The 22,926-nt window shown below is 40.8% G+C and overlaps 1 protein-coding gene across 1 annotated transcript; it reads right to left on the bottom strand.

Moving 5' to 3' along the window:
* Positions 1-4,288: 4,288 nt before the first annotated feature.
* MYLIP (myosin regulatory light chain interacting protein) lies at positions 4,289-22,926 on the bottom strand. The gene is made up of 7 exons (XM_011962738.1): positions 22,697-22,926; positions 21,358-21,548; positions 10,454-10,639; positions 9,341-9,538; positions 8,695-8,859; positions 7,246-7,666; positions 4,289-5,897 (listed from the first exon to the last, which is right to left on the bottom strand). Exons 1-7 carry the CDS (start codon positions 22,781-22,783, stop codon positions 5,808-5,810), a joined length of 1,338 nt encoding a protein of 445 aa, XP_011818128.1. The 5' UTR covers positions 22,784-22,926; the 3' UTR covers positions 4,289-5,807.

Raw genomic sequence — 22,926 nt, 5'->3', positions numbered from 1 at the left:
CTGTAGCTTTTACGCATGTATCAAAGCAAAGCTGAAATCTTTATTCCAGCAGTCACGTCTCTTCATGAACTGGCTCTACTTCTGTCCTCTCTCTTACCCTTTGTTCCTCGCCTGTGGGCTCTTTTGCATTCTCATGCTTTCCCTTTCCATCAATCCAAATCCTGTACTTACTTCAAGACAAAGAACAACTTATCCACTTTAAAAAGTACTCCCCCATTCACTGGCACCCCTTCATATAAGAATACATATATAATACACATATATCTATATATTCATTCGTTTTGGTTTTAGAACTGCTTATCTTTTTGTTTCACAGATACCTTCTCCTCAACTAGAAGAATCGCTCCTTGATAGAAAAAGGAGCTTACCCCTTTAAGTTTTTCTTGCCCTTAGCACTATGGCAAGCTTTATGAACAACAGATGTTTAGCTTTTGCTTAAAGCGTATTTTTTCTTTGAGGTCTGTTCAATCTGTATCATTTGTGTGGTCCTGACATAGTTTTGTTTTGAAGAGGCATAGGGCTAACTCTTTAATATCCTGCAGTTTTTAAATAAATGAATTTCAAGAAGATTCTGCAGATATGAATAAAAGTAATTTGCAATGTTTTGGAATGTCTATGAGAAGGCACTCAATGTGATAAGCAGTGAGAAAGACAAGAATGATTGTGCTTTTGTCTTAAATTCGGATTGTGCTTAAATTCCACTTAGGTACCTTTCCCCATCGCTTGGCCAGACGGTATTAAAAATTTCAACTTTCCTAATTTATTATTGGTTCTCTAAACACACCAACATCCCTGGACCCCTCCTTCTTCAGGCGCACATGCAAATGCAGTGACGTGTGCACGCATTTTTTGTTTTTCTTTTTTTTCTTGAAACTGAGTCTCACTCTGTTGCCCAGCCTGGAGTGCAGTGGCGAGTTCTTGGCTCGCTGCAAGCTCCGCCTCTCGGGTTCACACCATTCTCCTGCCTCAGCCTCCCAAGTTGCTGGGACTACAGGTGCCCGCCACCATGCCTGGCTGATTTTTTGTATTTTTTTAGTAGAGACGGGGTTTCACTGTGTTAGCCAGGATGGTCTCGATCTTCTGACCTCATGATCCACCTGCCTCGACCTCCCAAAGTGCTGGGGTTACAGGCGTGAACCACCGCTGCACTTTCTTTAATGCTTGTGTTTGGAAATTTCCCCACACTTCTGTTCTACAGGACATACCTTTTTTCTCATGTTCTTCAAAGAGCTAATGCGTCTACCCATGTGTGCTCTCCTGTGGGGCTTCTGATACTTGGTGTTCAATGGCAGAGTTAAGAGGAACCTCCCCTCAGAACTTCCCAGCGTTGCATGAGCTCATCTTGTGACAAGATAAATATACAGTAAACATACTGGAATGGGGTAGGATGCGAATAACTCTCTAGTTTCATCACTGATTTTTGAAACCCTTAATAAAAAGACCAAAGAATGCTTTTGTTCAAGTCCCATAAATTTTACCTTTGGCAGATCAAAGACCTGTTGAGTCTTCAGTTTCTCCAGTGTTCCAAAGATCCAGGCTCTTCATTTATTCCTCTCGTCCCCTTAGCTGAATCTTCGTTCACCCTCGCTTCTCGAACCCCTGGCCTTAAGCAATCCTTTCGTCTCAGCCTCTGAGTAGCTGGGACTACAAGCTTGCACCACTGTAGTACATAGGAGAGGCCCTCCTCTCCTCTATGCCTACCCAGGGCCTCGAATTTAAAGCACAAAATCTTTGTTCAACTCCCACCTATGAGTGAGAACATTGATTTTGTGTTTTAAACGGGAGGCCCTGGGTAGGTGTAGAGGAGAGGAGGGCCTCTCCTATGTACTGGAGTGGTGCATGCTTGGAAGGGGAACATCACACACCTGGGCCTGTTGTGGGGTAGGAGGAGGGGAGGGATAGCATTAGGAGATACACCTAATGTAAATGACGAGTTCATGGGTGCAGCACACCAACATGGCACATGTACACATATGTAACAAACCTGCATGTTGTGCACATGTACCCTGGAACTTAAAGTATAATAAAAAAGAAAAAAAAAAAACCCACAAAATCAAAACACTTCTCGTGGCCCTGATTTCTCTTATGGTACCATCTCCTTGACTTACCACTTCTGCATCCTCACCTCACATCTGTACTCAGCTCACTACAATCTGGTAACCTTGTAGTATCCCCTCACTTCTGAACATGCATCCACTCTTTCTTAAGCCCTGACACTTCCTCATACTGCCACATGTTATGGCTTTCTTGGTACTCCCCCTCCTTGACCCTGCAGCAGTCCTAACACAGCTGACCACCTCTTTGCAGCTGCCTCCTGGCTTAGCTTTCTGCCCCTCGTTATCCCTATCCCATTGCCGGTTCTTTCTCAAATACCTTCATCATCTCACTGTTCACTTTAGATGTGGGTCCTTGACACACGCTCAGCTTCATTCTTTCCCCCCTTTCACACTCCTATAGATGACTTCTAAGTTGTCATGACTTCAAATATCAATGAAATGTAATGGCCACCACATGTTTCTCTTTATCTTCATCATCCTCTGGAAGTTCCAACCCAAACTTTCAACTGCCTCCAGGTTTGCCCATCACCAGGCATCTCAAATGCGTGGCCAAACCCTGTTGCAATTTCCTTTCTACCTTCAGGACTTGCTCCCTTTTTTGTTTCTCCATTAAAGGCTATCTATTCCAAGCCAGAAACAGGATTTTCTTATGACTTGTCTCTCTCGGTAATGCTGACCATATTTCTAAAGTATTTTGACTCTGTCTCATTCTTTTCATGTTGACAGATGGTCAAAAATTGAGTTCTCTGCCACTGTTATCTTCCTACTCTTGGACCTCTTCTCTGTGCGAGAACCAGATCTTATTGCCACCCTGTCCCAAAAGTTCCTTGTTCTGAAGGCAGTGGAGAACCGTGTCCACGTTAAACCAGGAATTCAAGATTCCCCACCACTGTGACTCTACTTCACATGTTCCTTCAGAGCCCAATTTCTTACCCCTTCACTGACATGCAGGGGGTGGGCCAGCCCCAGCAGACTGTGCTCCAACCCTGGCATGGGCTATGCACTTTTTCCAACTAGAATGTCAAGGCTCTACTCAGTGATCTTTCTTGTGAAGCACCTTTACCCTTGGCTCCTAAGCAGAATGAATCCCTGCCTCTTGTGCCTCCACTGCACTTCCCTTCTAGTTCTGTGATGCCACCATGTAATACAGTGGTTTTCATGTTAGTCACTGAGCTTAAGTGGTCTAGTGGGGTGAACAATATGTAATCTATCTATTTGTCGGCCTGTCATCCATCCATCCCTCCATCAACCTGGCTAGCATTTTGAGACTGGTATGCCTGATGCCAATATTCTTGGATTCTGAGTATTATCTAACTTCCATGCAGAGACAAAAGCACATGTTACAGGCTAAGTACATGATACAGGCATCCAGAATCATTTATGTCTTGATGACTGTTACATTTCCAGGGGTCAATAACTTAGTAGGTTTCAATAAATGTGTTGAATGAACAAATGAGTTAATTCCTGGAAATTAATGGAAGATTGACTTAGGTTATAGGCATAGTAAAAACAAATCCCCCGCCTCTAATTAAACAAAATAAATTTACTTCCTCCAAGTGCTACAGATAATGATCACTTATATATATTATGTACAATATTCTCTACTCCAAAATGTATTTCTGGAGAAACAGATGATCATGCACTGCCAAGCATAGAGCAGTTAGGGCCTAGCAAGAGTAGACCAGCAGTCCTGCGGGAATACAGTCTGAGCTTCTGTAGCCCGAGGCCCTTACTGCCATGACCTAGGCCACTCCCCTGTCTTGAGTAGGCCACACACCAGCAGCACAAGCACCAGCTGGGTTTTTTCATTGTTAACCTCCAACTTTGCCACTTCCTTCCTTCTCCAATAGCTTCCAGTACTTTTCCTAAGTTTTTCTTTTCATCTGCTTATGTACATGACCCCATTTTCTACTACATTACAACCCAACCACCCAAAAACATAAGTAAGAGAGTAACTAGGTGAAGTGAGCTCCATTAGAACCAATACCCTAAATATTTTCAAATTTTCTTGAAAAAAAAGAAAAAAGACTATACTCTCAAGGATCATTTCTATAGTTTGTTACTAGAGAAGTTTCTCTGAATTTGTAGAGCACTGAAATTATTAAAAAAAAAAAAAAATTCCAGGTAGGAGCAAATTAGATACCAACTGTGATGTTACCCCTTGCTTATTTCTTTGAAATGAAATAAAACTGGCTTAAATGACAATAACTATGACAATACACACATCCATGTTTGCTTTGAAGTCTTTATTATCCTGAATATAAAAAGACAGAGTCCTCTAGGATATAACAGAGTTCTTTACGTGGAAACATTATTTTTTTACAAGTGAAAAAATAAATACCTCTTGGAATAAAGGCTTATATGCTAATATGTGCCATAAAAAAGTAGAGTTTTAATATTTGACAAAATGTCTGTGCAAAGAAACAAATGCATAAACACATTACTGCTACATTAAGGCAATATGAAAAGTATACTCAGAAATCTCAGTAAAGTGACAGTGTAGGTTTCTAGCTTTACCTCAGCTAGTATTGCACCCGATAAGGTCACCTAGGTCTCCCGACATCCCAGAAAACCTGCTAGCTGACCAGCTTCCAAAATGCCCAAGTGGGAGTGGAGAACATGTTTAAGAATACAGAAGCAAAAAGAACCAAAACCCCTTTGAAACATACAGAGGGGACAACCCAAAGTTAATACTTAAGCAGTTACTTTACAACAAAACCTCCACCCACCCCTACCCCCCCAAAAAAACAAAACACAGAAAAGGACACAATATCTAAATACTTCTGGTAAGGCTATAAAAGGCTTGACAGTTCAAGCAAAGCAACACCAGTGGGTGAAGCTGGGATCGAGTGCTTGGGAGGAGTGATGAGTTAACTACCCTCAGTTGTACACCATGAGACTCCGTCTCTCACTCAGCAAACTCTGCTTTCCCTTCCCAAGGAGAGTGCTCTCTGTTTTCAGTCCGAAATAAAATATTCCACCAGCTCAGAAGGCCTGGGGAGTCCTTGACTACTCCACAGTAATCTTATAACAAAATTGGTAGTATTTTATAATCGAAAGGCTTGTGGGGGTAGGGATAGAGGGAGCGTAAAGGAATAGGGAGCCACCCACATTGAGTGAGCTGCTTTTTACTAGCCACACTGGTTTAGATCTGACATCGTCAACTTTTTAAAAGTCACAGAATTGATTTGTAAATCTGTTTGCCTTCCAATCATTCCTGATCAAGTTATAAAGACAGAAATGACATTAAAACGATGACTTACGGAAAACTTTCCTATTAAACATGGTTGGAGCTCCATGACCATACAAAAAGAACAAAATTCTTAAAAGTAATTCTTACAAAATCTGCTGCCGGTAGGAAACTTACCTCGGGATACATTAAGGAGACTTACAACATCATTTCCTAAAAGGTACCCAACTTTTTGGCTATGTTGCCACTTCACTGACATCAAAGACTTTACCTATTCCTTTACTTGATCATAAAAAAAATCAACACCCAAGGAACGTGTCTGTGTCCCAGAGCTCCTCCTGGTCCCCACCAGTGCAGTTGTTGACTCTACACATGGATATGTTTTTGCAGTGAGGAGTAGCTGTGTTATTTTTCTTTTTTCTTTCTTTCTTTTTTTTTTTTTTTAACATCGCGTGGCAGATGGGTGTTGGAGTAATTACTTTCTCCACAATCTATCATTTTTATAGTTTATAATAGTGCAGTTCATGGAAACATGGCAAGTCCAATAAAAGCACAACAGATTAGATTACAGTCAGATTGAGAAGACTGGTGTGGGTCGGCAGATAGACGTGCTGGACGTGCTCCACATGCGACCTGCAGACGGGACATGACTGGAAAAGAAAAGCCAACAGTCTCTGTTAGCACGCAAGCCGTGGTGGGGTCCTGTGGATCTGCGTGCACCCCTGGTCTCTAGTGCATTTAATTTTCTAAATCAATTGTGATCACAGTGATTTCTAGCTTTCAAATGGTAGAGATCTTTGCTGTCTCACAAGTTTGAAAGTTTATACTTTATAAGGGCTTAAAAATAAGTATTATGAAATAATATAAACTGTAGGAAATTAATTATATTTTTAGTCAAACGCTAAACAAAGTACATTGAGTAAAGCAATTACTGAAGACGTCTTTCTGTGCAGAATGTGGTCTCTATGTGAGTAGACTGTAACACTTCAGGCAGCAATGCAGGAGACCTTCTTGAAATTGTGTGTCCTTAGCTCAGCTGACTGACTCAGGCCAACATTCCTGGGCTGATGCCCGCATGGCCAGGGAGGGTGGCTCTGCTCCTAGCCGTAGGTGGCAGCTCCACATTCCTGGCTGACTTCTCAGAAAGTCCGTGCCCATCATCAGCCCTCAGGAGAGACTTATGGATGAGAGTTAGACTAGGTGGGCAGAAAAAGACAAGCCTATGACTGCTTCTGGGGAAAGGACACAGGGGTCGTTTGGTCTTATTAGCTCTGAAATTAGCAGCTTCTGAAGGACTAAGTATTATTTAGGACCAGTTTTACATAAAACCATAGTGACATTTGGCAAACACACCTGAGAAATAAAAACAAATTGAAAAAACTTATTATAAGAGGAAATTTAAAATTCTTCTTCATGCAAGAAAGGAAGAAAACTATATGCAAGTTCTCTTTTTTTTGTTGTTAATATTAAAATTAGTTTGACTTGCTAATAACAGTCCACCCATTTGCCCTTGAGGCATTTGCAATCATAAAAGGAAATTAATCACCAATAATATCACAGAGTCAACAACCCATCCATGGATAATTAAGAAGTATTCTTTCCCAAATATCTTAAGTAATAAAAACCATCCTCCTATGTGTCAGAAAAAGGGAGGCAACTTGAAATAGAGGAAGCAGCCCTGGGCCAGGCCTCAGGAAGCTTGGATTCTAGTCCTCAGGTCAGCTGCTAACTAGGTACGTTACCCAGGAATCTAAGCCTCATTTTCAGAACTTGAAAACACTCTATAAGTTGGAGTAATTATGTTGTTGAAAATAGTACACTAATCTAAAATGTTTCTAAAGGCCAATACCTTTTAGGTCACCAAGTACAAAGACCCTTTCCGGGTGAAGACGGGCATTCCCCGTCGGTGCATGAGCAAGCCAGTACCTGGCTCCTACTCCCCATTAAGAGGAGGGATAGGTGAGGCTGCAGGCAAAAGCGGGCAGCTGACTCCCCTACCTGTAGCTGGCTGGCGCAGCTCTCACAGCACACAGTATGGCCACAGGGACAGAAGGTGGAGTTGATCTCCTCCTCGCAGCACACCATGCACAGCATGGCTTCCTTCAGCTTGCGCAGCTTCTCCTGCAGCGCCCGGGTCTGCTGGCAGCTGAGGCCCTCACAGCTGCTGCAGTTCATGCTGCTTTCTGAGGACTTCAGAGGCGAGTGTGAAGGGCTCTGGTTGCTTCTTGAAACGAGGTCCACAACACCAGCATTGTACAGAGCCCTCCTGGCATGGTCATACGCCTCCTTTGATGTTCTTTTAATATCAAAGACATATTTCTTGCCAAGGTTAATGTTTTCATTCAGAAACAGAGATGCCAAGTGGCCCTTCAAGTCACGGCTATACTGCATCATGACGGCGCTGGTCACTGTGTCACACCTGCAAAGCAAGATTGAACATCTACTTTAACACCAAAGAGCCCGGCAGCCCCCTTATTCGCTGTTGTCAACAAGAACAAGCAGATGTTTCATATTCTTGTCTGCACGTATGAAAGTAAGTCCTTCCAGTTTTACGTCTGGTAGATATTCTCAGTGATTACACCTCTGTTTCCCTAACGTCTCCTAATATTATTGTTTCCATAAAGCAGTAAATACAGAGGGCAGTGAGCACATACCCCCTCCCCAGGACAGATGCTACTGAGTCAAGTTGCTTATGGAAGAAGAAGGGCATCTGCCTTGACGTCTTGGCTTTTATGTTAGAAATGTCTACAAATATTCCATTCCGTTTCACAAGTTGGATATCTATTTTAACATAAAAAAAGTTTCAAGATGCCTACGACTTAAATTTCTTAACTTTAATTGTCCAAATACCTGAGTCCAATCACAACTTGGCTTCAAAGTACCCTCTGAAATGAGGGGATCAATATTGTTATTTAAAAATCCTTTCGTACACACTGAGGATTCAGGATAGCAGCTCTGCCAGAAAGAAAAGATGACCTGTGCTATCCCTCTCCTCGGCAATGGAGCAGGCCCACCCACTCAGGGTTACCTTTAGGGTCGTCAAACTTGGCTTTGAACCTGAGTGCTAGACTAAGTAAATATTTATCCTCCCAGTTCCCTCATCTTTAACATTAGGGTAATAATACTTAACCTCTTAGGGTTGTTGTATTGATTAAATAGGCGCAGAAATCTAACACACTTTGTGTCTAGATTAACGGCATAAGGAAATACGGTAGGAGGCAAGCAGAGAATGTGTTTGTGTGGCTCACACACATGCACCTTCTGTGGGTAAAACAAGACTACATTAACAAGGACTCCACCGCTACTGCAGAAACAAAATGTTCAGCATTTCCTAAATTCTGTACTAGACTCACTGACACAACAAGCCAAGGAACTGTAGAAACCTGGTTGTCACCTAAAAACCTTAGAGCTGTGGTGCTGAGGTGACCAAGCACATGAGATACGTGCCTGTAGAACGCGTGCGTCTCTGTTATCGCTCTGTAGAGCCCGCTGGCCGCCCTGGTGCTGATCATCTTAAACAAGAGCACAATGCTGTTCCCAGACTCCTTGGTGACCGTCAAATATACATTCTTTCCTGACTGGGTGGCCATCTGCACCACAGGATAAGCTATCCTAAGAGACGGGAAGAGAAAAGAAAGCAGATCTAGAAGGACTGATTCTTCACCATGTATGTGCCTTTGTGGGATCCCCATGTGCTCATGACCTAGGAGAAAAATCAGACGCTTCCTCTGGGGCTATCACATCACCATGATGCTGCCTCATCATAAAGATACAGTGAAAAGCAGTTGGGCATATGTGGAGGGAAGTGTAGGAGCAAGTGCTGGGTGTGTACACATGCATGTCTAAAGGTGAAAACAAGTTTTTTATGGCAGTGAATGGGTTATTTGGAAAATGTTAACTCTGCCACATTGTATACCTTGAGTAACATTTAAAATGGTTATTTAGGCCTGAATAAAATTAATATACATACCAAAATGAAATATTTCATTCCTAAGAGCTGACTGTCGAGTAAATCCCTTCCTACTTTCTATTATGTCGAGGGCTACAGATGTATACACATGCTTAGGTCAAAAAAAGTTAAGTCTTGGCTTACCTATTAATTGGGCTAAAGTCATCTTTACAAATTGAGATTCCTTCAGGTCCAACCCCAATGAGCAGTTTCTGCCCTTCGCTATCCCTCACAGAATGCCATTCTATGCCATAGTTTTCCATTGCCGACACAATCTGCAAAACTTGGTATTCAGCTGAAGCCTGGCTGGTCCCCTCTAACTCCTTATGTTTTGCAACAATGCTGGAGGACACCAAGAGGACAGAGAATTCAGTATACAGATATTAACGTTAGAGATAAACCCACGTCGTCTTCACAAGTGAAATATGCTAACACTGATGAACCACAGCAGCTTAAAACTGACGTATTACTGATGTTTCATGTGTTTAGCGAACTTACTATAAAAAACCTCTAGGACACTGGGATCTCAACTATTAAATACTTGGTAAAAACACTTTGGGGATGCTGGATGGGTGATGAATTGAAGAATTATGAAAAGTCTCTAACAATATACATAAGCCAAATTTACATATTGGAAAGTCTCATGCATTTGTCCACATATAGTTTATAGGTATAGAGCTGACCCCTGAGGCCCCCGTAGCCAGGGAAGGAGGCAGGCCAACAAACGACAGGAGTCAGCCTGGCATGGAGGCCACCCTCAGTTGAGCCTTCAGATGAGACAGAGTTCCACCTGCAGCTTGACTACTGTCTCATGAGCCAGAGGACCCAGCCAAGACATGGCCAGATTTCTGACCTACAGAACTGTGAGACAATTTTTGTTGTTTTGAGCCACTAAGATTTGGGGTAACTTGTTACTCAGGAATAGATAACTAAAATGCCTATGTTAGATCTCCTGGTTTAATTCTTGCTGGGATGAAGAAAACACCAATATACATAATAGATTTTTTTATTTTAGGAGATTTGTACTTAAAGGCAGAGATTTAAAAAATTCTCATTATATAGCATTTCATATTGTGTTTATATATTTTTCAAACAAAAGGCTAACAAATTAAAAAAAAATACTTGGTTAAATTGGGCAATGGCCCAGTCTTAACCTCATGAATTATGTGTATGTACCACAGATTCATCTTCTTCTGGAAATGCTTATATATTTGATAGCTCTATGAATATAAGCAGTAGCCCTGATGGCAGCCTCACCTGTTCAAGGTGGCAGAGGAGAGCTCCTTGGCACACAGCTCCTCATAGTTATACTTGGCAGTGTTCTGGTTGTAGTCTCCAAACTTGGTCTGGGCCAGGAGGGCACTGAGTTCCACTGCCTGCTCTGGGGAACACAAAAGGTGGCCTGCCAAGAGGGCCTCCTTGATGTGCAAGAAAAAGATGTGCCTGCAGAGCAAGGTGAGAGTGAGGTTATGTTTGGGGATAACCTGACATCAGTCTCAGCCTACTTAGCAATTTCACAGTCACTTTTAAGGAGAGCAATTTAAAAAGTCACACTGAAAATGCTTAACATTAAAGAACTTTAAAAAAAAAAACCATCAGTATTAAGACAAAATCAAAGTAAGAACTGAGTTTCTTTGGAATAAAAGTTGTGACCCAAACAAGATAAACTTATTTAATACAAGTTGGGTAACATTAAGGCTACAAAACATAAAATAATTACACATACGTTTCTGCATTATAGTGTTTTAAAATAAATTATTTTAATCAGAAAAAATGTATCTTGACATGCATGGATTCTGATAGAATCTTAAGGAACCCTATACACAAAGACAAAATTCTCACCTTTATTCAAATGATACCCCGATCTCTAGTCTCAGTGCCAGCTTCTCTCCTAAGAATCACAGGAAAAATGTCCAGTCTCCTATAGGCTTCACCACCTGGATATTCTTCACTACCTCAATTTCGGCTCATGCAAAACCAAACTCCATATATTCTTTCCAAAGCCCTTTTTCTCCCAATGGAGACCACAGACTGACTTTGGACTCTGCCCAATTTCACTTGACTTTCTTGTCTCTGAAAACTATTTAAATCCAGTTCTATCCTCCTGTTTGTACCTCCTCAATACTACTTGCAGGAAGAATTTACGCTATTCTGAGCTGCTCTTCTCCTCCAGACTCCATGCAGGCAACCTACCTTCCATGCTGCTTGTTTCTAGTATAAACTTGTCATTTCTCTGCTCAAAATCCTTCAAGGGATCTGTACGGCTTGCCAAGGGAGCACGTCATTAATGTGGAGCTGAGGAGTCTCCGCCATCTGGCCCCAGCTTTCCAGCCACGTCTCCTGTCATTCCCTGCAGCCGCTATGCCCCAGGAGAGGGAACAATTCCTCTCTCTGGAAAATCCAGGAAGCATGTTCATGCCATGGTGTCTCTGGTCTTGCTGCTCCCTCTGTCCCGATGGCCATTCTTTCTGTCCCCTTGCTTGGATACCCATTGGTCTGTATCACATGCAAATTCTCTACTCCTCTACTACAGTATTTGACATAACATGTATATTATCTATGACTTCTTAAGTGCCTTGAACATCACAGCGCTCCAAAAATGTACATAAAACTGCACATTATGTGTGATTAGTTTACCTTCCAACCTTAGTTTCATCCTGTTTGAGCCTCTGCTAGTTGTATACAATACTATACTCTACATTTACTAAAAGGTATGTCACACTTAAAAACTCCTGTAAAATTCAGATACTCATCACACTGCCCAAAACTCTGAAGAGCATCTAAACTGCTGTAGACAGATTGGCCTCAGTTATAACATGTGTCCCTGGTCAATGTGAAGTTTTAACCTTCCTTTGATGACTTGTCATAACCTCTCAAACAAGGTTAATATTGCCACAATATTCCTCCCATTAACAAACGAATTATAACTTTGGCCAGGTGCGATGTCCTTAACACTGCTTCTGTTTATAATATATCTGTGTCTGACATTTCAGGCAGAGGAACATGAACGAGTAAGAATCAGCTAAGAGGAGACAGTGAGGCTACAAATCTAAGGAAGTGCTACACTGAGAGTCTAAAATGTCTGGCTGACAAGAGCCATTAATCTTATTTTCACTAAGCAGTATTTAAATTCAATGTTTTGTGCATTCTGTAATGATAAAGAAATATTTAAAATGATGAAACTCTGCCAAATACTACAGTTTTTTTTTCTTTTTTCAAAGTCCCTGTAAAGAAATCATAGTAAGAATGTGTAATAGCCTGAAAGAAGATAAACATGCTTTTTATTAACCCAAACATCTGCTAATCTTTAAAGTATTTCTGACATACTGCTAAACTGAGAAGGGATTCCCCACTGGGGCAAAGGAATTGCCACAAAAATAACTTGCTGTAAAATAGCTCTCTGAGGACTGAGATCTAACATTCTCAGCAAGCCATGGTTTACCACACTGTTGCAGGCCTCAAAAGGCTTCTCAGATGACCATTTGATAAACATCATCTTGGTGAGCGTACCCATCTCTGTATTCAACTGGGGTGGAGGCGTGCTGTTAGGAAACTGAAATCTGCATCTACGCTTATGTTAAAGAAGAAATTACGCTCTGAAAGACTTGAAGAATATTGCCACAAACTAAGTCTTCTTAGTTTAATTACTGCTTATGTAAAAGTGGCGTCTTTTTTTTTTTTTTTTTTTTGAGATGGTGTCTTGCTCTGTCACCCAGGCTGGAGTGCAGTGGCACGATCTCGGCTCACTGCAACCTCCGCCTCCCAGGTTCAAGCGATTCTCCTGCCTCAGCCTCCCGAGTAGCTGGGACTACAGGTACCCACCACCATGCCCGTCTAATTTTTGTATTTTTAGTAGAGACAGGGTTTCACCGTGTTAGCCAGGATGGTTTCAATCTCCTGACCTCGTGATCTTCCTGCCTCGGCCTCCCAAAGTGCTGGGATTACAGGCAAAAGTGGCTTTTAACTTATTTTTCAAGTCTAAAGTTAGAGACTAGCTCCTGCTTTACTAAATAGTAAGAAGAGTTTTGAATCAATTCCATGTCTTTTTGCAACCTATCCATGCCTACACTTCTGGAGAGACAGTGGCCAAAATCAAAGGCAAAGAAGCAGTAACAGAATGTAAACAGGTGGCAGGCAGCCTGAGAGCACCACTGATCCTTCTCAGCATATAGGCCAGAATTTAAGAAAAGGTGTAGCAAGGGGGATGATTGACCTTTTGGACATACTCCACATTCTAGCCTGGACTGCAGAAGATGCCTGGTAAGCATGAAAAATCCTTCTCCTTACTGTCAATGTCAGCTTTCTAATAGGCCCTTCCTGCATTTTGCAGTTTCATGGCTATAAAGTAACCTTTTCATTTCCAGTCAATAAATATTTGTCTTGCATTGCCTCTGTGCCCAGCCCTAAGTTATAGGGTAAACATGTCTGAGAGCTCCTTTTTAGATGGACTTCCAGCCTTTTAGAATGAAGAGACATATCCCATCAAAATAACTCCAGCCACAATCTAGCTTTTGGGTGACAAGTTTATGCTCTCCAGGAGAACAGTACAACGGAGTACTAGTAGCAAAGGTCAGCACTCTAATAGGCTCTTTCCAAGACAGAGGATAGCAGAGCTCAGAGATACGTTTCTAACAAGAACTTCAATGATGGCTCAATATTTATGGGTGGTTTTGATTTAAGTATTTTCTCTTAGTATTTTCCTCTCAAACCATCTGGATTGTAACTATCTGGGCTCCTGGGTTTTGCCCCCCCTTTTTTTTTGTAAAGTAGGCGAAAGGTTACCAATAATATCAAAACAAGCAGAAGTGGTCAAAGAAGTTGTGCCTGCAGTGAATGCTCTTGCACTAAAGATCAAAAGTAGATGACACATTCAATTCAATATAGGCTACATCCTAGAATCACAAACAGAAAGAAAGCCTTTGGAAAAAAACTGTTTTCTTTGTCTTAAGCAAATGTCCATGAATATGTCCTATGAACACAAATTAAGCTCGAACTGCACCTTTTAAACATTCTTCGGGTTATACCTTCTAATTCATGACTCTTCTGTAAGTTTTACCCAGTTACTGAGAAAACTGACATTTTTAATACATGGATCACATTTTGGGGCCCCAGGCATAAGATTCTGGTTAACTCATGTCCTGGCATCATGGGCACAAATGAATTAACATTTACTGAGCATTATGGATGACTTTTTTTAAATGGAGTGAATGTAAGGATATGCCAAATTTTAATTTTTAAAATGAATCACATATTCTTACTGTATTTTTCTTTCAAAGTACTTCAAATTTTCTCTCTTTTAAAAATTAATTCCTTCTTACAGTGCTAAGGAATGAAGTTAGATCATTTATCTTTTAAGAGTTGTAATCAGAGAACTTTCCCCTAAACACTGGCTTGTCTCATAAAGCAATTATCGAGGAATCAAAGCAGAACTCCCTGCAAACCAATCGGAAGCTACTGATCTGCGCATCATAGAGGGTTCCTCTCAGTTACTGCCCTCCAGTTACCTCACCAATTACACCATTTTGAAGAACTTTTAATGACAAATGTAAAATAACTATATCCAGATTCATTATTAAACTCAAAATTTAAGAACTAACCCACATCTTTTAAACAGCTAAGTAGCTATTTTTTTTTAAACTCTCAATTACCAATAATTGGACTGTATTTCTCCTGGAAAGCCATGGCTGACTCTAGCCATAGGGAGTAATGGCTGGTTCTGCTCTCCCCTTGTCAGAAGCCACTGTGATCATCAGTCAGCCCGCCTCGGTCCAGTGAGTCACCTAACCACAGTTTATTTTAAACCAAACTTTGACTGCCAAGTTATATTTAAAAAGTATCAAATCACAACAGAATTGCTTTGAGAGTTTTCTGTTTTGTATCTTTAATTTCAGTAAAACACAAGTCAGTTCAAGATGGATCATGGGCCTAAATGTAAAAGCTAAAATCGTAACGCTTTAAAAACTAGACATGAGAGTATCTTCATGGCTTCCAGGTAGCAAAGGTTTCTCAGGACACAGCAAAAATCACAAAAGAAGAAAGTGGATAAATTAGGCTTCACCAGAATTAAAACCTTCTACTCATAAAAGGCATCAGAAAAACAGGTAAGCCACAGGAGGAAATACATTTACAAAACATATATCTGACAAAGGACTGGTATCTAGGGTACATGAAGAATTTGTACAACTCAAAAAAAAAAGGCAAACAGCAAAAATGAGTAAATGACTTGGATACTTTGAAAAAGATACATGAAAGGCCAATAAAAACATGAACAAGTGTTTAATATTAATTGTCAGAGAAATGCAAATTAAAACCACAACACTCTACCACTACACACCCACCAGAAAGCTGGCACGTATGTGGAGGAATTAGACTCTTACATTCTTGCTGGGAGTACAGAATAGCACAATTGCCAAATAGCTTTGGGAAAAGGTCTGGCAGTTATAAAATGAAATGATTACTTACTCCATGACCCAGCTATTCTACTCTTAGGTATTTATTTATTCAAGAGAAATGAAAATATGTGTCTACCAAAAAGAAAAGGTACACACTAGAATGTTTATGGCAGCTTTATTCATAATAGCTGGAAAACAGGTGTTCATTATTAGGAGTATGGATAAACAAACACTAGAGTCATTCAATGGAATACTATCCAGCAATATAAAAGAACCAACCACTGATACATGCGACAATGTGGATGGATCTCAAAAAATCTGTGATGAACGAAAGAAGCCAGACATCAAAGAGTGCATACCACAAGATTCCATATAGAGAAAGCTGCACAGGCATAGCTCATCTCTGGTAGAAGAACACATGACAGAGGTGTGGCAAGTGGCAGTTGGGGGTGGGGAAGAAGGGGAGGGGTTGACTGCAGAAGGGCTTGAGGGAACTTTCTAGAGTGAGGATAATGTTCTAAATTTTGATAGCAGTTTTATTTAAACAAGCACAGCCATTTGTCAAAAATCATTAAATGGTGCAATTAGGATTTACATAAATTTTACATCAAAAGAAAAAACTGCAAACATTGAGTTCTAGTTAATGTTATGCATGCTGAAGTATTTACGGGGAAACATACTTATATACAACTTATTTTGAAATGCATCTAAAAAGTAAGACAGATTGATGGGTGGGTAGAGGACTGATAAATGGATGAATATGTAATACATACTAAAGTAGATATATAGTATATATACACTATATAGAATATATAGTGTACATATAGTGTACATATATATAGTGTGTGTGTGTATATATAGGTGTTCCCTGTAAAAAATCTCCAATTTTCCTGTATGTTTGAAAATTTTCATAAGAACTTAAGAAAGTAATACTAGTAAAAATCCCTTAGGGTCAAGGATTCAAATAACTAGCCATATCTAACATGAACCACCACATCTATCTACTTCCTGGAGGGCTTGCCACTGAGAAACTTGTCACAGTCAAATAATTACCAAGTTAGGCCTCTATGTAGGCTTCAGGAGATCCTTTTCAAAGCCCAAAGTACAAAACGAGAATCACTGATGAAAGTGTTCCTGCTCTAAAGCAGTTAAAAGATGTGGAGGGCAGCAGCTGGGAAAATTTCCAACTTCAAAAGTGATCACAACCCACACCAGAAGAACACTTCTAATTGAAAGCAGAAAATCTGCACTTTTAAAAAATGTGCTTATTCACTCACAGTAGATACCCATCCTAGGCAACACCAATCTAGGCAGTCCTGAAATCTAAAAGTGTTAACTACAATCTCTTTCTCAACAATCTAGATTAGCCAGGAATGCTTTTTGGTACATTTATTCCATGAGGCCGGGAAGGTTCAGGAATTTTCAGACCTCATCATCTTTTTAACTGCCTTCACATCCTGAGTTACTTGCTAGGTCCTGCTGCTGGTACAGAAGAGGGCTGGGAACAGGCCTCAGTGGGACACCATTCAGAGGAAACACACCCAGTGTCCCTACAGCTGCTCAACACTGGTCACCCTGAGTCTGACCCTAGGTGCCTTCTAAATGCTCAGATTTAATTTTAAATGACATTTTAAAAACCTTCTTTGAATATTTCATACAAGTATATAAGTACCAGAAAGTCAAGAAGGGCCTAAAGGTACCCAGACAGGTGTTCCTTGGCTGAAATAAACACATATAATAACACAAACATCCTATAGCCTTAACAAAAGAAAAAATTAAATCAGAAAATCAAAATTCGATTAAATACTTTCTTTGGAAATAACCACATGCCTGCTTTTACTGTTTTCACTTTCCAGGGCCTATTTTGTGTTTGGGCATGCAATCTTTCCTAGATTTCCACATCTAAAAGTGATTTTTGTTGGAAGACGGAAATACCTAGTTAATATGTACTTAGGACTATAAATGGGTTGCAGTTAAAGTGATGCTATAACTTGAAAACTATCTGACCTTCATAGACGGCCCAGATAAGTGGTAGTTTCTTTTAGGAAAGAACTAATAGCCACAATAAACACATGGTCTAGGATGGGGTAGAGGGGGTGAAAGAAAGGAAGCAAAAGAATGTGAGGAAGCTCTAAGTTAAGTTCAAGTAGAAAATAATCACTATAAAACATTTTTTAAATGGTGAGATTTCTTTGAGATACGCTCAACTTTTCAGTTTATAGAAGCAAAGTGAAAAACATCTCAACATCTACTAGGAAAACTTATATCAGTTAACTCCATTTTCGTTTACTTCCAAGTTCTTAATTCGATGATTCAACAAATATGCAACAGGCACTTATTATTAGATTCTGGGAATACAACGTTGATCAGCTTTCTGTTTAATGGAGTTTAGGTTATTAGAGTGACTGATAATAAACAAATTGCCACATAAGTATATGTAGTATTATAAGCTCATTAAATGCCATAAAGGAAAGATACATGATGTCTTGGGGGAGTTTAGTCTTCCAAGCAAGGCTAGAGAAGGCTTTCCCAAGGGCTGAGGATGGAGCTGAGGTCAGAATAGGACAGATTTAACACGGGACGAGTCAGAGTCAAACTCATCACTGCTGGCATCATTGAAATCTGGATGAAATATAACATCCAGGATTATAGCATTTCTGTGAACATTTAGTTTGGGACTCACAGAGCTCTTGGACTGGGGTTGTTTTCTGGAAAAGAGAATCCATGTGTTGGTGAGCCTTACCTAAGCAAAATGTCTCCTAGCAAAGACTTCAGAGCTCTGCTAAAACATGGCTAAGTCAGGAAAAAAATACAGATTTTTATTGGCAGTGGATGGTACAATTACCATTGTGAAGATGAAGCATATACTTCTCTAATCTCTGGTTTTGGAAATGTTGACAAAATCCAGTCAGAATTGCAGTAAACTCAAAGCCTTTGAAAGGCAAGAATTTCCAAGATGATTATTATTTCAGATCTACTTCCAGAATACATTAATTTGTTTCACTATTCATTTTATTCCATGGCATCACAAATATCTGCTGAAAATACCTGCTGTCTCCATTGCTGAAACATGCCAGCTGAAAAGTAAGACTCTCCTTTTACATTTGAGGCTTATATTCAAGAGCAAAGCATAATCTAGATAGAAGAATCAAATCTAAAATTAGGCCAAATCAGAACTCTACCTACCAATCTAAGCAAACAAACACTTGATGTGCTTTTTCTGTTTTCAGAGACACATATTTAGGAAAACATTAAGGAAAATAATATAAAGAACACGAAAGCAATGAAAAAAGTTATTGCTAAGAGAAATTTAGAAAGCATCTCTTCAAGGGCTTTCAAGTAGGATGTAGAGCTGGGCCCATGGCAGTCTGGATGGCTGGTAGTTGGTGGCAGAGCTGAAACTACAATACAGGGCTTCTGCCTGGTTCCCTGGTGCTGTCCTATGACAAACAGGCCTTCCTGCCCATCATTCTCACAAGAGCCTCCCTAATCTGATATGAACTAATATGTTAACTAGGACAACTCTGCCAGGATATTTCAGCACCATTTAATAAACTGTCTAGACACTTTCAGTGTACTATACTGCATGCACTCTCATGATTTAGAAAAGAGTAAAAAAATCACCTCTCATAACTGGATTGTCATAGCTAAATTTACTCACTACATAAACAGACCTATTGTATATTCATGGCATTTTATGTAAGTATTTTACAACAAATAATTAAACATCAAAGAAGTTTATGAACCAGCTTCATTTGCTAGCATTTGTAAATATAAGTGTTTTTGTTCTATAGTTTCATGCATGCAAAAACAATGCTAATTGTAAACTGGATCCAGTACAGCTTTTGATGTCCTAATTAAGAGGTATAAATGCTAATTACAAGTCACTTTATCTAGTTACTAAAACTTAAGTGTCAGTTATGTATTTCAGCCAACCTCACAAAACCAAGTAAAATTCACCAATATATTAAAAGCAAGTTAAAAGTTAAGGCCACACTAACTTTTCAATACCATTTCAAAAAGGAATTACAATCAATTAAAATTACCTAGTTGAACTAGGTATGTACATTCTTTGAGTACTATCATGAATCTCAAGAGTCCAAGTCAATTGAATCAGTAAAGGAGAAACCAAGACAGGAAATTTGATTTGAGTTCTAATTCATAAAATGTCCCTATTTCTTACATGAATAAAATTGATTTGATAATAGTTACTAATCCAATTACAGGAAAGCACAGGTAGAGACCATCTACTAGTCAATTATAAAGTCTGAATACATTCATAAAACAAATGTATTATGCTATTATCACTGCAGCCATTGTTTAAATGCAGTTATTTGGTACTCCAAGCTTCTGAAGATTTAAAAAATAAATTTGTGCCATCAAAACTGGGTTGCATCTAGAGATCTTGAAATAATTACAAAATCATAATAGGACTACACAATGAAAATTCCAATATGTTGTGTTATATCTTGTATTCGACCGCAAGTTATGACAGTGAAGCACAAAGCTTTCACAAATCAGCTTTAAATAATAATTTTTAAAAGCTTATTCTGATTAATACAGACAGCTAAAACATCCTGAAGCATGCAGTCACTTGAATATTTTGCAAGATATTTTCAGGAATACCAAGAATTCAATATACCATCTTCATTCAGAAACAAAATTAAACATCTGCCTCAACCTTTAAAGCTCGATTACAAGACAAAGTGGAGATTTCAAATTCAAATGAATAGTTTTTCAAAATGAGTTTTTATCAGTCCTTGGGTAAAACAAACAAGCAAATGTCACGTAAAAAACTGTTAAAGGATAACGCTCCTTCATCATTACTTAAAATTTTTAGAATCACATTTTTCACATGCATGGCATATTTCTCAGCCAAAGAATTATGAAAAACATTAGAACTTAGATCCAAAGTTTGCTATGTCTTTAAAGTAGCTGTTTTCCTTTTTTTATATGCCACTGTCAGATTGAAGTCTCCTGCCTTTCAATAAATATTAAATATCAATTTCCTAGTTTGGCTCGTTCTTGAGAAAAGTATTAGAGTGAGTCCAGGGGAGAACATACTTTGTTTGAAAAATGAGACCACATGCTTCAGCTGTCTACCACTGCTGGTGGTGTTTTACAACGTAGAGAGATAAATTCAATCTAAACTCACCGATCCTGTGTAATATATCTGTGGGTTGGAATTCAGTTACAGCAGCCTCAGAAGAGTTCATGAAATTACATTTTCAAGAAACTTAAAAACTTTAAAAATTCTGCATGAAGTCAAACAGAACTCTTGGCTGCACACTGTAATCTGACACTAGGCTGAAGAAACTGACCAAGTTTAAGTAACCCAAGAGGAACTGTGTTTCCTGCTTTCTGTTAGAACAGTCTGCAATGACCTATAGTAACACTGCTGAGGCAGAGGTTACTATCGGGCATTAGATGCTGCTATCAGGAAGTCAGTCAGTCGGGTCAGGTGGTTTTTCTTTCTTTTTTTATTTTTTTTCTGGGGTAGCACTTATCTGAAGTGTTTGTAAGAATTCAACTCTGCTCACCCATCAAGTTTGTAAAGACAAGAAAAACCAAAAAATGAATTGGACAATGCACTCGGACCAAGTAGGTAGCCCCTCTTCACCTCAACAAAAGGACTGGCATGGAACATAAGTTAAGCTGGAACTCCGCATCAAAACAAACTTGCCTGTGAGTATCTCTGGGAAGGTGCAGTGGCCCTTCTAAAGGGAACCAAAGGTCTATTTGACAGTGGTTTATTTTAGCTCACTTTACCTAGTCTGCTCCTGTAAGATGAGATGAGGCTCCACGAAGAACTTGACTCTCAGTTTAAGCCTGTAAGGGGCTAGCCCATCCATCTGCTGGGAGATCCGGTTCCTCAGGTTTAGCCATAAACTTTCACCTTTGCTACCCGTAAATTGCAGTCCAAAATAATCAACTTCTATGATTCCCAGTCGCCTGCACACCTAAAACAAAAAGGAATGCAGCCTGGATGAGCAAACGGTACATGTCAAAGCAAACCCAACGACTCCCTGAGGCCGACTGCTGGTACTTTTTACCAAGTTCAGTGGTGTTACAATTCCTGATCTAAACTGGAAAAACAAAGTTCTACGGCTCCAATGACACCAAACCACGACCTATGATATGGAGACTCATAATTCCTTTTTCACATCTAGGGCATGACCAATTGCAATAGAGAAAAAAGGAGTCCTCAAAAGTAGCCTTCCAAAAGATGAAGAGGGGAAACTACAGGGTATTTTCCTTCTCATTCCAATGACCGGAATTCCCTCCACCAGCATACTCTGCACAGCTGATTTTTGGCGACTTATTATCTGGGCAATTTTAACCATCTGGACTCCAAAAATCAAACACATTGAGGGAACACGCCACAAGTGTCAGCTAAGCTTCACAAGCGGTTTCCCAAACATCTCAGAGCTAGAGGGGTTGAAGGTATAGCGTTTTCCTGGGATCACATCTGCTGTCTGCCATACCACCTATGCGCTATTTGGCACCGATCTCCCTCACTCTTAAGGAACCACATGCTTAAAAACAACCGAGCAGTAGATGACCCAAACCTATTCCTCCCGTTCCCCCGCAAACCCGGAGATGCAGGTGAAGGGTGCATTTGAGAGCAGCAGCCTGAGAAGCAGCGTGAGACAAGGGCCCGGCTTATCTGCCAAGAAGCCCTGGGGCCCGAGACTGCTTCGAGTCACTCCATTCCATCCTGGCACGCGGGTGGCACTGCCAGGCGCCGCGGGGACCCGACAGGCGGTATCACGCACATACCTGCCGCAGGTGTGCGGAGCTGCCCTCTTCCGGGAAAGTGCTGGATTGGGGGGATGATGGGGGGCTGAGGGGTGGATCCTAGCTGCGGGCTGCGCCAGGCCCTCAGCGCTGGGGACCCCCGCTGCGCGCTTTCTCCGCGCACCCCACGCACGCCAGGAGGAGACCGCGCGCCCCACGCCCGAGGAGATGAGGGGACGCGCTCCTCCCTGGCTGCAGCCGCAGTGCCTCCCGGCCCCTAGTAGGCGGCGCGCCAGGGTGCCAGGCTTCGCTGCGAGGCCCCTCGGTCTCGCGGGACCTTCCGGGGCCCCCTCTTGCCCCTCGCTCTCACCTGGTTGAGGCAGTCCTCGCCGTTGGCTTTCGCCTCCACCTCCACCTCCATCAGCACCGCGTCCGGCCTCGTCACATAACACAGCATGGCTGGGGCTGCCGCTGCCGCCACAGCCACCTTCTCTTTGGTGTGCGCGGGGCTGCCGCCTTGTCACGGCTGGGACCCAGTCCCGGACTCGGAGAGGGCTGGCCCTCGAAGGCTGCAGCTCTGCGGACCCTTGTCCTGCGCCC

This window comes from Colobus angolensis, unplaced genomic scaffold (assembly GCF_000951035.1).
Source record: "Colobus angolensis palliatus isolate OR3802 unplaced genomic scaffold, Cang.pa_1.0 Scaffold6, whole genome shotgun sequence".
Classification (NCBI taxonomy): Eukaryota; Metazoa; Chordata; class Mammalia; order Primates; family Cercopithecidae; genus Colobus; species Colobus angolensis.
This window is presented reverse-complemented; position numbering and strand designations above follow the sequence as displayed.

Excerpts from the sequence above, each read along its gene's own strand:
- MYLIP (XM_011962738.1), bottom strand. The coding sequence starts at position 22,783 with ATGCTGTGTTATGTGACGAGGCCGGACGCGGTGCTGATGGAGGTGGAG. Across the intron at positions 8,860-9,340 it reads GACTTTAGCCCAATTAATAG|GATAGCTTATCCTGTGGTGC; the intron begins GTAAGCCAAGAC and ends CCCGTCTCTTAG. Across the intron at positions 7,667-8,694 it reads GAGACGCACGCGTTCTACAG|GTGTGACACAGTGACCAGCG; the intron begins GCACGTATCTCA and ends CTTGCTTTGCAG.